This window comes from Hypanus sabinus, chromosome 9 (assembly GCF_030144855.1).
Source record: "Hypanus sabinus isolate sHypSab1 chromosome 9, sHypSab1.hap1, whole genome shotgun sequence".
Taxonomy (NCBI): domain Eukaryota; kingdom Metazoa; phylum Chordata; class Chondrichthyes; order Myliobatiformes; family Dasyatidae; genus Hypanus; species Hypanus sabinus.
In genome coordinates, this window is record NC_082714.1 from 148,885,866 (window position 1) to 148,902,848 (window position 16,983).

Here is a 16,983-nt window from a genome sequence, read left to right on the forward strand (position 1 = left end):
GCTTTTGAAAAATCAGACCACTCTTCGAACCTACTTCTCCCGACATACAGGCAAAAGCTGAAACAAGAGGCGGCCATAGTTAAAACCGTCCACTGTTGGTCCAACCAATTGGCCTCCATGCTGCAGGACTTCTTCAATGACGTTGACTGGAATGTCTTCCATGATAAGGATGTCTCCAAGTTCATGGATGGAATAACATGCTTCATCCCAAACTGCATTGATGATGTTATCCCTCAGAAGTCGGTCAGGGTCTTCCCAAACCAGAAACCCTGGATCAATTGTTCCATGTGAGCAGCAGTTACTGCGCGACATAGAGCTTACACTGCTGGCAATCAGCTGGAGCTCAAGAAAAGCAGCTACAATCTGCACAAAGCTATCAACGCTGCGGATCAATACAGGGACAAGATTGAGTCAAGATTCACAACAAACAGCATACATGACTTGTGGAGAGGGTTGCATACCATCACAGTCTTCACAGTCAAACGTAATGGTGCTGCCAACATCGCGACCTCTCTCCCAGATGAGCTCAATCACTTTTATGCTCGGTTCGATTGCTGGGTTGCTAACTCTGAGCCTCTGAGGAAAGCCACTGCTACAACTCGCAAACTGATCATCTCTGAGGCTGAGCTGCACAGATGTTTCCAACGTGCAAACAGCTGCAAGGCTGCAGGACCGGACGGCATCCCAGGGTGAGTAACAGGATGTGTGCAGCACAACTGGCAGGTGTGTTTACAGACATTTTTAATCTCTCCCTCTCCCGGTGTAATCTCAAACAATAAACGAGGTGGTCTACAGGAAAGAAGTCATCTCTCTGACACAGTGGTGTCAAGAAAACAACCTCTCCCTCAATGTCGCAAAAACAAAGGAGCTGGTTGTAGATGACAGGAGGGATGGAGATGGGCTAAGATGGGATGACTGGCTGCATCACTGCCTAGAATGGGAACTGTACCTCCATTAATCACAGGACTCTGCACAAAGTGGTGTGGACAGCCCAGCACATCTATAGTTGTGAACTTCCCATCATTCACGACATTTACAAAGACAGGTGTGAAAAAAGGGCCTGAAGGATCATTGGGGTCTCAAGTCACCCCAAACACAATCTACTCCAGCTGCTACCATCCAGGAAACTGTATCACAGCATAAAATCCAGAACCAACAGGCTCTGGGACAGCTTCTTCCACCAGGACATCAGACTGATTAACTCTCATTGATTTGTGTATATTTCTATGTTACATTGACTGTTCTATTTACAATAAATTACTATGATTGCATATTGCACATTAAGACAGAGACATAATGTAAAGACTTAGGTGAACATCTCTATTCTATTTGGACATATAGTGCCAGCTTTGCCCTGGTTAAGTTCTCCTCCCACTGAAACATTTCAGGTTCTAATGAACCTCAACACAAAGTATAGGAATGGCATATTCCTTCAAGATTTTCTCACATTTGATCTGAATATTTGACTTTTCTGAACTTTATAATCTAGTTACTCCTCCCTACCTTTGTCTTTTACCTATTTTCTACCCATTTAACTAATTCAAAACATTGACAGTCAATACCCAAAATGTCGATCCACTCTCACATATTGATTGGCTAGCAAAAGGCCTAATGTTATTCAGTAGAAAACCTGACCTGATAACAGGTTAGTAGGGAGCAAGCTGTAATTGTTCTTAAGAGAACATGAAAAATTCTAAATGACTTTGAAAAGTGTTAAAACTACATTGGCTTGTGCTTTGAACAGTGTTCAGTTAGAAATGAAGCAACTAGCACTTGTGCTCTTCATCACCAAAGCAGCACCCCATTTTTTGCACCAGCCAGTCCTAGAGCCAAAGATCCAAATTATAAAGCTCTACAGAACTCTGGATGCCTTCCAAACAGTGAAGCAAGGCCTATGTGAAGTTATCTGAAACCTAAACAAGCTCATTCCACAGGAAAGGAAAAAAATTCATTTCACCAAACTGGGAAATGAATGAAGACGTAGTTCCAGAAGCCCCATGAGGCGGCACGGCAGCAGCAGCCTTTCAGACCTAGCGTTACTTTAATTTAATTTTCTATTTTAAGTTTGATACACAATTTTCGATTAGGGCACATGGATAACAAAGTGGCTATCTACCATCACCAGATAAAAGTGACTTGACTTGAAGTTCAAGTCTTTCAGTGAAGGGCAGCTATTCAACAATTACCAAAATTTTGTACTTCATTGCTAGAAAGAGCAGTACAAAGCAGATCAAAATTTCACAACCTGTAACAAGAACATTTGGACCCTGTCTACCAAATAGGTCAGACTAGTTTTGGGAAAGAGCAATTTTTAAAAAATCCTTTCAATCTTACAGCCTAACCATTGGTTCTCTTAAGTACTCGTATACTCTCTACGCAATTTGTTGTATATAATTCCAGATAAATGCAATAAATATGGTTTTCTGAGATCTTCACATACACTAATGTTAGATCATTTTTTCTCATGAAAAACTCAGACAAAAGTGACTACATTTAAAAGTCGTAACTACAAAGATACTTACAGAGAAATTACTTGCTATAAGCTTCCAATCATTTTTGCCAAATTGCTTTATCAGCTTCTTTAACCTTTCATCCTACACAAAAGTAAGAAGTTTAATTTACACCATTATAACACTGTAATCATTAATATTCCATTGTAGACACAGCTCGGTGCCTCTTATAACCACTCTGAAACAATATATGGAACAGGACCAATTAATAGAGCTCTACAACAAAAATATAAGATGTTTATGACCAAAGTACTGTGGAAGCAGACAAAAAAGTGCAATGTGATCTAGATTAAATTCAGATATACGGGGGGGGGGGGGGAATGTTGCATTAAACTAGAACTTTGCAATATGTCTGATAAGTGATTTTGAAATAGAAATGCCCTCACTGTTGTAAACCCATTTACTGCTGTTTTTCTCTACTGTACTGTATTCTTATGAGTAGAACATATTATTCAGGCTGAAGGTATTCGTTACAGATCTTTAAAACAACTTTTAAAATTAATCTCATGGTATTGGACAACCAGTTAAGAATGTCACTGACCACCAAATCCATTGTCAGAACACTGGCAACAGATGCTCACAAACATTTGAACTTGCTGCATTTTAAGAAGGTAACACAATAATGAAAATTATGGCACTAGGTTCCTATCCTAGTTCCTGTTTTACAAAGGAAGTGGGCAAGAACAAATCAGATGTTCAGCTAATTTCAGAATTTTTTTTTAGTGCAAAAGTATGCAAGTCTCTTTGTTACTTAAGAAAGATAAGGGGAAGAAACAAAGAAATCTTATCAGAATCATGAAAACCTTTGATTGATCAGATATATATAAAAAAAATGAGGACCTGTAAAGTGCAACTCATATCCAATTATTTTATTACTCAAGTAGTGAGCAGGGGCTATCTTTGGAGTCACTTAACTGAAGTAATCTTTCATAAAGTCCCTTGTCAGAAACTGAAAGCTGAGGTTGCTCATGGGACCAAAGGCAGCTTATTCGGCTGACTGGACAAGTCTAAGCAGTTCTATGGTCATGTTAAACGACAAAGTCAATCAATGTATGTATATGTTACCATTTACTGGTTTGACATGCATCAGGCATTTACAAGAAATCAAAAAGTATAATGGAATATTGGACTTGCATCATACACTGGGATGCTCTCGTCAGTTACCTGATGAGGTAACCGTAGGCTCTGGTTGGAGAAGATGTCATCAGATGGTGCCCGACCTTCATAGTGTTTCGATTCTTAACCACTACATTCTTCAGTTGGTGTGTCAACAATGATGGCCAAGTCACTGCCCAATTGTCCTAAGTTCCAGCTAAACTCCTGTCTGCTACTCCATATCCAGCAAGAGGGTCTTTCTGCATCCTCCCCCATCCTGCGAGCTGCTTGATTCTTGCCCTTTTCATCAATTCCCAGAGGAGACAGCAACCTCCATGCTAACCTTGCCGGGAACCCTCTACAGCTGATCTCCATGGGGAATAGCCACGTGGCCTCTGATATGACTGGTGTGGCCCTCTCGATGAAAATGACTGCCCCGTTTGCCTGTCAGCTGATATCTCTTTACACCTCTCCCGCTCCAGTGTGTCAGCAAGCAACAGCGGGACCTTGTCATGGTGTCACCTATACCATCCTTGTATTAAAGCTGTTTTGCATCCTCATAGTATGTGTACCAATGAATCTCGCTAACCACAAAGCTTGCAGTTAGGGTGTTCTCTCAACTCCCGTGTATGCAGCTATAATGGTGTGGGGAAGAGTGTCATATATGGACTACATAAGGAAAGAAAAGTGGAAGGGGTCCAGTCTGTAAAGTTCCGCCCAAGTGATCTTGCACTTGAGAAGATCCCATTTTATCCAGGCACCCTGCGACCCTATCTACACAACCTTTGATACCCGCTTTTCATCCTCACAGTTCCGTACTTCTGCCTGGACCATGTCATGCCTATCCCTTGCACTTCCCCACTGTTGGAAGCACGCAGAGTCAAGGCTTTGCCACCCCAGGCAAGAGTTGCCGAAGATGTCTCTCAATTGCAGGGAGCTCACTGCCTGGTCTATGGCCAAGTTGGCAGCCCACTTTCACCCTGATCTTGTGACTCCTACTTGATTTATTAGCTTGTCATTGGAGCCCCTCAGCATTAACACAACTCTACGCTTTGCCATCTTGAACTCCTACACAACCAGTGACAATGGGAGCTGTAGCTGGCCTAATCTTAAGCAGAGACCCACTGAGGAAAATTTTGGGGGACATCTCCAGACACCTCCATAGGTGCTTGTTAACTTTCCCCTAAATGAATTCTACAGTGGTCATGGGGAACTTGTACACCATGAAAAGCCAAAGCAGCCTTGGTAGAAGATCATGTTGATACAACCATGTTAAATTTACCAGGGAGTTCAGTTTTGTCAACCTTCTTCAGTCTGCTTTACTGTGTCAGTGACGTTGGCACTGTCTGTCATTGCTGCATTAAACCACTTTCCAAGACACTTTATTGGGTTGTTTTCTATGAATGGAATGTCTGCTCCCTATAACCGAAGACAAAACGTGCTAGTAACCTTGCCCTTTTGATCACCATGCACCTGGACTTCCTTGCCTTGAAGGTCATCCTCGCTCAGGTAGCTACATTGTCCAGGGTTTCCAACAGCCATCTTGTTTGGACGTGAGTTACAAATGGTTACCATGATGTCATCTTTGATCCCCCGTATTGCAGGTTGTCAGATCCTAGGCTCCAGCACCAGGCCTTGGGTTACATTTGCTGCTGCTGATATGAGGAAGTTCACACCCATGACAAACAAGATGGGGGAGATGGTACAGCTAGTGGGAATCCCTTTTTGGAGGTCTTGTCACTTGGTTGCAAAGTCGACTGAAGTGTGGCTTGAATCCTCCTAGACAGCTGGTGATCATGCCTTGCGTTACTGGGGGGATAAGGCAGTGGTCCTGAATGAGGACATGTGGAATTGATCCATAGACGTTGGCTAGGTCTAACCAAACGACTGTTAAGTTGCCTTTCTTCTGTCTGGCCTTGTGGATCAATTGGCAGATTATTGAGGTGTGTTGATATAGTGGTACTCCATGCTAAGGAGGGAGATTGTCCCAAACCAGGTGATTGTGGAGGAATCTTCTTCCATGAGAACAAAGCATCCTTCAACCATTCTCCAGCTTGGTAGAATAGCGCCTTTAGTCCAAATCTTCCTCATTATCTTTCACAACCTCCGGGAGAGCCTTGGGCATTTCTTATGTACCTTGCAAGGGATACCACTTGGTCCTGGGAGCGGCAGATGGCTTAGCTCTCTTTCTGATATTCTGGAGCTCCTGCCACATGGGCTCTGCCATGTTCAGCTCAGTTGCTGGGATTTTTGGATGGGGGGATTTTTGGATGGGGGGGCTTTTGGATTGAATTCTAGTCCCTGATTCCTACAGGGATTGCTATGTGATTCCGGCTGTAATTCTTCCACCTCCTGCTTTGCACTGATTAGGGTGCCAAAATTTTGCTGGCTGAGAAGAGCCTTGGCGAACCTGAATGTGTTTTAACAAACTCTGCTCTTCTCTTTTTCTCCCTTCTTCACTTTCTCTGCTGCTCCACTCTCCAGAGCTTACACAGTTATTCCTGCAGTTCACTGGTTCGATCTTTGACACCTTTTTATTCATCGGGTGAACTGTTTTTGAATTGTTTGTTAAACGTCTTTTTCTTGCTTCTCAGGTGGCAAATCTCCCCTTTCCCTCCTGTTTGGTTGCCATGATGGTTTAAAATCCCCTTTCTCCTCCATTGGGCCGAATCGCCCTTTAGCAATGGCTGTGAAGGAGTTGATTTTCCTGTAGAGTCCTGCCAATGTAGCTTCCAAGATGCAATCCAGGTCATTATTGAACTGTTTCCAAGATACAACGTCTGATGATCTAGGCCTTCAGATCCCTTCTTTCCTTGATGAATGGAATAGGGTATCTGAGGTGGGACTCACTTGGTTCCTTCTTTGGCACTGGGGCAGCTTAGGTGCAGAGAAATCTTAAGCTCTGTGGGGTGATTCCCAGCAGTTGAGTCTGTGCATTGCACTTGAATGGCCTTCTTTCCACAGCTGGACCTGCTTTGGTGTATCTTGAAGCCCTTGATGTTTTGCAGATTTTGCCTCAATAGGGCTTTGCACTGAATGTTTCCCCGGTCAGTGTTGTTTGCTTGACCCTTCTCATTATCATATTTACAGTCCTGGCCGCTGCCATTATGTCCATCCTATCTCTCATCCTCCCTCCCTCTATGGAGACTTTGGGGGTATTGCATATTTTGTTCATCTGTAGCTCGTATGGTGGCCTCTTGCGAGTGCTGCACAGAAATTTGCTAGCCTTGTATGTCCGTGCTAATCTTTCCTGGAGGTCATTTCCAGCATCACCAACCTTTCTTGGTTGCTATCCAGTCTTTCCTGGAAGTCACTGACAAACGAGGTGTTACTTGCATCAGACATCTCTCTGAATTATGGAGGACTCTCTCTTGAGCAGACTTCATCATAATCATCATGACTCCAGTATTTCTACTTTTTTTCAAATGTTTCTTAACTGTACATATGAATTTTTTATGTTCTATCACTGAGCAGCAGTGAACCAGCTGATTGGCCTATCAGAGTTCTCTTTGGGAACTAGTTGACTTTATTAGCATTTCTGATCTGGCTATTGTTCACAATTGCACTTAATAAACTAAAAAAAAACTATACATTAATAAAAACTCACATATAACCAATGTGCAAAAGACAAATTATGAAAATAAGAAACTAATACTGAGAACATGAGTTACAGAGTCCTTGAAAGTGAGTTTGTAATTTGTGGAATCAGTTCAGAGACAAGAACAGAGATTATGGAGATACTCAATTTGACAGCATGTGACCAAGCAGGATCTCAAAAGGTTCTGTGTTGGGATTGCAATTAGCTGGTGCATTGAGAAATTATTTAAATCATGGGACAGAAATATACTTTTCTAAATGTATTGACAACACAATGATAGAGAGCACTATACCACTGCAGATGAAAACGTTACCAAGATTTTAATAGAATGGCCAAATAATTTTAATGTAGTCTACTACTTTAGACCAAAATAAGTATAATTCAAAATATTTCTGAAATTATGCAAAGTGAGAAGCAATAACAATACTACAAGGACCATTAAAATATCATATTCAGAAAAAGCAACATTAATGGAGTGCTGATGTATACATCTCCAGGACAGGATTGGGAGTTTTGACATTATTGAGTTATTGACATTGGGAGTTTTGCAAGTACTTATTAGCAGCATATTTAATTAATGCCAAGGGGTGACTCATCAATGTTCACAAAGTTATGTGGGCATAGATGGGAGATGCAAATTTTATCCACAGAGTTAGTTGAATATCTGGAATAAGCTGTCAAGAGAATATGGAGACAAGTTGTCTCAATGTTTAAAAGACAGTTGGACAGATATTTGGATAGGAAAAGCACAGAAGGACATGGATACCAGATGGACAGATAGGATTAGTGTAAATAGGCACTTTGGCCAGCATGGAAGAGGTGGACTAAAAGACCCTATCTTGGTGTTGTACATTTCTATGATTCAAACTAGGACTGAGGTCTCTGGAATTTATAAGGCAGGTGACTTCATTAACATTTTCAAGATTTACATTTACACTGGTTAGGCAAAGTCTAGGACCAGAGGTATTGCCTAAAAATTAGTTAGTGCCAGCCTCTCAGGAGTGAAGCTGAAAAACACTCAGTGCTAGTAGAGATTTGAAACTCTCTTCCATATACACTAAGTGATGCTGGGTCAACTGTTAATGTTAAATTTGAGATTGATATCAAGGTATTTAAGAGGAACAGAGAAAAAGCACTCTTATGAAATAAAATCACTGATCAGCCAAGATATTGAAGTGCTCAGGAGCTCAAGGGATAGATGGGTTTACAGTGCGCCAATGCCAAGGATAAAATACTCTACTGTTATGTTAGTGCTCTGACATATGCATTAATAATATTCAGAACAGATTTGTAGCTGCAATGGTTAGTTGGAGTCACTGAAATTTGGTTAACATGTCAATCTGCTGGTAGGTCTATGGATCTGGAAATTAACAGGGTCACTTAAACCTACTTGATTGGTTGTACATGACAGTGACTAAATCAGTAGAATATCTCATGTGATAAATAATTTGAAGTTCAGCACATATCCAGTTCACCCCTGAACATTGACAGGACTTAATATATGAATCCTGAGTCATAACTATGTACACATTTGATGCCCACATTCTGAAATCCACTGTAAGTGGATTGCCAATGCTTTACCTACCAAAGACAATCAAATTTGAATTCTTACTAAAAAGAATTTCTATATTCTTATAACAAATTAGCATTTAATTGTGGCAGCATTAGTGTGCTTCAGGAATATTCCAATGAAAACCAGAGTGACATGAACAGCAAGAACTGAAAAAAATATAAACTTTTTATTTGAGCAAACCCCTTCTGTCCAAGGCAGCATGAAAAAAAACTTATAGAACAAATTACGATTTCTAAATTGATCTTAATAACATTGATTAGATAGCATACAAGTGGAATTTATTTTATAAGCAGGAAGGTTATCAGCAAAAAAAAAGTTTTCAAATTCTATACAACCACTGGATTCACATATAAATGGCAAATCCTTTATCACAGTAATCCTAACAGACATTAAAATCTTATCCATTTTGCAACCTTAACTTCGTGCATTTTAAACAAACTGCTGGTAGAGCATATACCTCTTCCGAAGTCCATTTGACTTTGTACAGTTTACTTCCATCTTTGCCGTCTGGAACATCATAATCCAAATCCTGTGAGAGCTCATCCAATTCCTCACTATATTTCACACAAAATTAAAAGAAAAGCTCATAATGTAAAAGACAATGCAAGCTTTGAGTTTTCTCTTGGCTGCAGCATAGAAGGTTGCAGGCGGAGTACAAGAAAATAGAATTTTCACTAGATAGACACATGATGGCTGACATTCTGTAAGACCCTACATCCTTCATTTCCCAACCCCTTTCAATTAGTGAGAAGTTGACCTCTATTACCATTAGTGAGGGAATGCATGAGCATAATTTGCTATGAACCTGTGACAACAGATGTCCATAAAACACCAAATATAAATCTCATTACTAAAACTTCATTATATTGAAGGCAGTAAAAATTCAAAATTCAGTTAAGCAATTGTAATTCTTGTAAATTAGTTATAAATTCTCAACTATATTTTTGATATTGCATACAATATCGCTTTCTTTTAATTCAATGATCAACCTCTACATGACTGAGAATGTATTTTCATCTTCTGTCCTCAGATTTTTCTATCTTAGAACCAATCTGTCTTTCTGTTACAGAAGTATGAATTAGGAGCAGGTCATTTGGCCTGTCAAACCTGTCTACTGTTAATAAGATCATGGTTGATTAGTTTATATTCCTTTCTTCTATGCATTTTCCATTACTGTCTTTCTCATAAAAATTTCTTTGGTTATATTACTTCACTCATCTGGGCAGTGCTGTCAAGGACAGGATTTATTGCTTATATGTCCTTAGGAAGGTTGTGAACATGCTTTCAGGTGAAGGTGCTCTCACAGTGGTATTGGTTGGGAAGTTCCAAAATTTAAACTCTGGGAATGATAAAAGTCTGCCACTTTATTTCCAGTCAACTTGGTGGGCATTTTGAGGGGGAACCTGCAGGAGGTAGAAATCTTATACCCTTATAATCTTATACCCTTTTACCTGTTAGCACATATTACAAGGTTGAACAAGTTAGGTCTTTATTCTTTGGAGCATAGAAGGTTGAAGGGGGACTTGATAGAGATATTTAAAATTATGAGGGGGATAGATAGAGTTGACATGGATAGGCTTTTTCCATTGAGAGTCGGGGAGATTCAAAAAAGAGGACATGAGTTGAGTGTTGGGGGCAAAAGTTTAGGGGTAACATGAGGGGGAACTTCTCTACTCAAGAGAGTGGTAGATGTGTGGAACTAGCTTCCAGTAGAAGTGGTAGAGGCAGGTTCGATATTGTCATTTAAAAAAGAATTGGATAGGTATATGGACAAGAAAGGAATGGAGGGTTATGGACTGAGTGCAGGTAGGTGGGGCTAGGTGAGAGTAAGTGTTCAGAACGGACTAGAAGGGCCGAGATGGCCTGTTTCCGTGCTGTAATTGTTATATGGTTATATATAGTTACAGTTTAGGTGATGCTGTGAGAATATGGACAAGTAACTGTAATGCATTTTGTAGAAGGAACACGCAGCTGCTATTGTGGTTGAATGAATTTTCAGGATGATTGATAGGGTTCCAATCAAGAGCATCACTTTGGTGTGGGCAGTCAAGTGCCTAGAGAGATGCTGGACTTGGACGTGAAAGCAAGTCAACTACGCAGTTCCAACCCTCAAGAATCTTTATGTGACCCTTCCTTACTACTTGTATCGGTTTTGTGTCTTGGAATTATGCAAAGCTGTTCCAGTGGAGCCAAGGTCCCACTGACCCACTACCTGAAAGTGGTGCCGTTCCCAGACAATAAATATAAATGGAACAGTAGAAGATACTCTTAAAAGTTGCTAAGAGGAGTCTTTAAGGCGGTGGTTTTACAGCAGGGAATAGGGATGAGGCCAGGCAGCTCTTCAGGCGAGCACAAGCACGAAGGGCCAAATGGTGACCTTTTATGAACCAGATATTTGATGCTAATAGAAAATCGGCCAGTAACACTCAGTGTGGCCACTCACTTACCGGAGGGTCGGCTGCGACATGGCCACCAGCGCGGGGGGAGCTCGCCCGGAGCCCCTTCAGCCCGCCGCCCCAGCCTCAAGGGCAGAAAGATACAAATATCAAGAACCCGACACGAATTCAGCGGCTGCAGTGTGTCCAGTGTAGACCCTCTCGGAGCCGGCCTGATTGACTAACTGACTCCGCTCTCTCTTCCGCCCGAACTAAAAACCGCCAAATCTAGCGCTCGCCGCTGGCTGGAAGAGCGCCACCCCCGCGCCTGCGCAGTCGGCCCGCCTCCTGCCAACCCTCCGCACGCTCTAACAGGCATCCTTCTGTTTCTTTGTGTTTATTTATTTCCAATGGGCTACGATCAAGTATTGCAAACAAAAAATGTAATGGCACCGTGTACAAAAATATGGGCTAACACTACTATGCAATATTCAATGTGTGGCCAAACGACACTAAGAATTAAAAGAGCTTTCCAATGCATGTGTTATTTTGTATGTATGTTTTATTATGAATAAATTATAATTTTGGTATAGAAGAATGAATGGCGTTACTTATACAAACTAGACTTTTTGAAGCTACCGCCTGCCCTCCTCCAGTATTTCTTGCATTATTTCGATGAGAGTTTGGAAGTACACAGTAGCATTTCCCCTCCCCCTTGCTTTAGTACCTGCATTCTTTGAAAGGGAGGAGTGGAAGTTGCCTGTTTAAAGAAGCATGGCTGTTGTATGGTAGCAATCACTTGATGGAGCAAAGTATCAATCCACTGGCAAGTGGTCCAAGATAATTGAAGGACAGATTGTGTATGGACACTAATGTGTATGTAAGCACCATGTGGCCAGTACAGATGCATTCTCTCATGCATGCAAGGATTCTGGTACAAGTGCCCTTGACCATTGCCTTCCTCCTTCTCACCAATCTTTCCATGACCCATCATGCCCTCAGTGCTCCCTGAATCTGTATCACTTCATTGTTTCCCTGCTGTTTGATATGCTGCCCTGCCATCAATGTTCCCTCTTTTTCTTACACCTTCATAGACCAACCATTGCTCTGAGCAGGAAAATTTATATGGCCTGAAAAATGCACAGCACTTCAAATGGTTATTTTTGTAATATGTAAATAATGATTGAAAAATCACATACTTTTGATTTTATATATTAATTGAAGGGTATAATGAAATACAGTACAAAAAAAAGCTTTCATGTTTTGTTCAGCAGGCTGGTGGTTTATTGGACAATAAGCTACCAACTTCCATTCTGTGTTTATTGTTATAATTTGTGACAGTGTTGTAACTTGAAAGAATGACAATGCAAATACTTGAAAGCTCCAAAATGTTTTAAAGGTTGTGGTACATTTATTATTTAGAAAATTTATATATTATATTCATTAACACATAATTAATTATCGGGTATTTTACAATTATATCAAAAGATTTCAAAGTTATACTAGCACAATTTCAAAATTATACTAGCATTATATAAAAGAAAATTCCAGTTATGTGGCAACAAAACTTACATGCATGGGAGTGTTTCAGTTACTGAGTGGCTGCGCAGCTGCACAGCATAGAGGGAATTGTCCCTGCCGTAGTCCCTTCTCTTCGGCCATGGATTCCTAGACACATTCTAGCCTTGGCTCACAGTTGCACACCTGACTCTGTCGCTGGTTGCATATTATTGAGTGGAACAAGATTTTATGAAGTGAATTCTGTTTTAGCAAGACAGTGACTTGGCAAAATCAAATGATGTTTTATTGTAAAATGCAATGATATTAAGAGTCAGAAAATATAGACCATACAACCATAAGACATAGGAGCACGATTAGACTGTTCAGCCCATCGAGTCTGCTCTGCCCTTCCATCATGGCAGATTCCAGATCCCACTCAGTCCCATACACCTGCCTTCTCATCATGTCCTTTGAAGCCCTGACTGATCAGGAAACAATCAATGTCTGCCTTAAATATACCTAAACACTTGTCCTCGACCTCAGTCTGTGGCAGAGCATTCCACAGATTCACTATTCTCTGGCTGAAAAAAAATCCTCCTTACCTGTGTTCTAAAGGGTCGCCCCTCAATTTTGAGGCTGCGCACTCTAGTTGTAGATACCCCCACCATAGGAAACATCCTCTCCACATCCACCCTATTTAGTCCTTTCAACATTCAGATGCTCCTGCTTTCTTTTAAATTCCAGTGAGTACAAGCCCAAAGCTGCTAAACGGTCCCTGTACGTTAACCCTTTCATTCCTGGAATCATCTTGTGAACCTCCCCTGGACTCACTCCAGTAACAACATCTAAGATACGAGACCCAAAACTGTTGACAATACTCCAAGTGCAGCCTGACTAGTGTCTTATAAAGCCTCAGCATTTTCTTCCTTGCTTTATATTCTATTCCCCTTGAAATAAATACCAACATTGCATTTGCCTTCTTTACCACAGATTCAACCTGTAAATTAACCTTCTGGCAGTCTTGCATGAGGACTCCTATGTCCTCTGCACCATTGATGTTTGAATTTTCTCCCCATTTAGATAAAAGTCTGCATTATTCTTCCTTTTGCCAAAATGCATTATCATACATTTCCTAAAAAAGATCCGTCTGTCAATTTTTTTTCCGTTCTTCCAATTTGTCAAGTGCTGCTGCAATCGCAATGCTTCCTCAGCACTACCTAGCCCTCTAGGTATCTTCCTATTCTCTGCAAACTTTGCCACAAAGCCATCAATTCCATTATCCAAATCATTAACAAACAATGTGAAAAGTGGCAGTCCCAATACTGACCCCTGAGGAACACCACTAGTCACTGGCAGCCAACCAGAAAAGGCCCCTTTTATTTCCACTCACTACCTATCCACTCACTCACTCACTCACTGTCTATCCATGCTAGTATCTTCCCTGTAACAGCGCCTATGGAGGTTTCGAGGCCAGACCCTTCTTCAGGACCGATACTACTTTTTGAATTGATGGAATTTAGTATTTTCAATCTTATTTATTTTTTTCTGTTCTCCCTATTTCACCACCTTCTCTTTCACTTGTCTGTGTGGACGTTCACTTAACACTTTTAGTGCTCTTCAGAATTGATCCATGATGGTCTAGATCCAGAGCCGACAGAAATACCTTTGCAAGAGGAACTAATATTTATCCATGGTGGGCTGCAAACTCTTCCATCAAGACGGGCTGAGTCGAAGCTTCTTGATACTTATCTTTTGGGGTAATACACCAATAGTAGCGCTGGACTGGAACCAATCAGGCGTTGATTGACCCTAATGGTTTGCACAGTATTTCTAATTAACTGGCCACGAACGCAATCGTATAAACCGCCGAAGAGCTGGTTTGAGTTAGCTTCAGATAAGTATGAATTCAACTTTGAATCGAGGCTTTATGAATGATGGTTCCGGGGTTGTTGCCCTATCTTCACCCACTTCTGAGCAGCGAGCCATTACGGATAAGACTACGTTTATAAATATGAAGGTAAATGCTTCAAAGTTGGAATGCGGAACAATGAAGAATGACAGTACTTATTCGGAAGCTGAGAAGCGCTTTTCTACACCTGGTTCCTTAACTACACCTTCATGTAAAGGGCACTCCTCACTTGGACCTGAAACAGCAAGCTGTAATTGTGATTCTCGTTCAGATTCATCCTTGCTGTGCCTGTCCTCTGTGGCTTCTCTTTCAACTGCAGATCTCAATTTCCTAGCCCAAGAACTGCTTCAAAGTCCTTCTCCGTCAGTAACCGATGCCTTCTCCTTGGACGTGATGGGCACTGCGTCTTCTACTCCGGTCTGGGGTACAAAAACTGCCGCCGAGAGTTTCTATCAGAATGCAGACATTCCCAGTGATCTTTCCAGCATTCTCGAGATCGCCGTGACTTCGGAGGATAGATGCGGCTCTGTGGTAATGCCCGAACACTCTAACAAGTGAAATTCTCCACCTCAATCGGTATCACTTTCACCAGTTACACCACGGAAAGGTCAAGACCCTCACATCATGTAGCCCTCAGACGGCCGTAAACGCCCGCACAACATGTAAAGTATTTGCCGTAAGGAGTAAATCTGCTATGTATTATGTAACTGTGTGCCTAACAATAGTTATATAAATAAGTTTTCCCTCGAGTTAAAAGAACTACTATACTCGAATTTCCCGCCTTTTCAACCCGCTTTTGTTTGCTTTAACTTATTAAAGAATCATAAGAGGATTTTAATGAAGTTCATGAGTACAGCCTTTAGATTCGACATTGCTCACTTATAAGGTAGACTGTTAAATTCGAACATGTGTACGCATTTTTCTTGAACTGCTCAAGTTCAGAACACCACTTCGGTGTGCATATGTAGGCGCCCTTTATGTCACTACGGGGGAAGGCGGTGGAGGGGTAGGTAAAATAGATAGTTCCGACGTATATCCCTCACAGACGTGGAACGACAGTTCCATCCACATAATGTCAGTGTATTTTCAGTGTTTATTTCCAGCATCTTTTGGGGTTTTAACTTGCTATTTTCCTCCAAAGGCAAACTGCGCCAATAGTTAAATCGGCACTCCATGGAAATATTAAACAAAGATTTCTCTGGACAAAGTGATCTGAATATTCACTAACCTGAAGTGAGGTACCAGAGGACTGGACGATAACCAACGTTCTGTTTAAGAAAGGCTCTTTTTTAAAAAAAATAAAATAAAATAAAAATAAATCACCGAGATATTATAGGCTGGTGATCCTGAGGTAAGTAGTGGGAAAATTATTGTAAAGTACTCCAAGTGACCTGATATAAGCATTTGGATTAAGGATAGTCAGCACAACTTTGCATGGAGGCAGTGTCTAACCAATCTTGAGTTTTTTTTCTAAGGAAGTTACCAGAAAGTTGAAGGCAACATGGTGGATGTCTATATGAATGTTAGGAATGCCTTTGACCAGGTCCAGCATGGGAGGTTGGTCAAGAAGGTTTAGTTACTTGGCATTTAAGATGAGGTAGTAAATTGGATTAGAGATTGGCTTTGTGGGACAAACTAGGAGAGGTAGTAGATTGTTGCCTCTTTGGCTGGAGGCCTGTGACTAGTGGAGTACCACAGGGATTGGTCTTGGATCAGTTGCACTTTTCATCTGTATTTGTGGATGACGCCGAGATTGGGGGTGCACTGGACAGTGAGGAAGACTCATGGCTTGCAGTGGGATCTGGACCAGCTGGAAACATAGGCTGAAAAATGGCAGATGAAATTTAATGCAAATAATTGTGGAATGTTGCACTTTGATAGGGCAGACAAGGGTGGGTCATGCACCCTGAATAGTAGGGTACTGAGGATTGAGGTAGAATAAAGGAATCTGGAAATATAGGTCCCTAATTCATTGAAAGTGATGGCACAAGTAGACAGGGATGTAAGGAAAGCTTCTGGCACATTTTTCTTCATAAAGAAAAGTACAGAAAATGGGATGTTGTGTTGAAGTTGTATATTGGTGAGTATTGTGTGCGGTTTTGGTCACCTACCTATAGGAAAGTGTAAAGGCTGAAAGAGTGGAGAGAAAATTTGCAAGGATGTTACTGTGACTAGAGGATCCGAGTTACAAGGAAAAAGTTGAATAGGTTAGGACTTTATTCCTTGGTACGTAGAAGATTGAGGGGAGATTTGATAGAGATATACAAAATTGAAGGGTATAGAGGGCAAATGCAAGCAGGCTTATTTCCACTGAGGTTGGGTGGAACAACTGGAGGCGATGGGTTAAGGGTGAAAAGTTTAAGGGGAGCATGAAAGGGAAACTTCCTTAGAGGGTGGTGAGTGTGGAATGAGCTGCCAGCACA

At 41.2% G+C, this 16,983-nt stretch overlaps 1 protein-coding gene across 2 annotated transcripts in view; it reads right to left on the bottom strand.

The window, feature by feature from the left end:
- The window catches only part of mybl2b (v-myb avian myeloblastosis viral oncogene homolog-like 2b), a 60,108-nt gene extending 48,693 nt beyond the window's left edge, over positions 1 to 11,415 (bottom strand). For both annotated transcript variants that reach the window (XM_059978778.1, XM_059978777.1), the window contains exons 1-3: positions 11,224 to 11,415; positions 9,234 to 9,330; positions 2,523 to 2,594 (exon numbers count right to left, since the gene is read on the bottom strand). In XM_059978778.1, the coding sequence (XP_059834761.1) occupies positions 2,523 to 2,594; positions 9,234 to 9,330; positions 11,224 to 11,243 (189 nt within the window). In that variant the 5' untranslated portion in view covers positions 11,244 to 11,415. The remainder of the gene's footprint in view (positions 1 to 2,522; positions 2,595 to 9,233; positions 9,331 to 11,223) is intronic.
- Between the last annotated feature and the right edge of the window lie 5,568 nt (positions 11,416 to 16,983).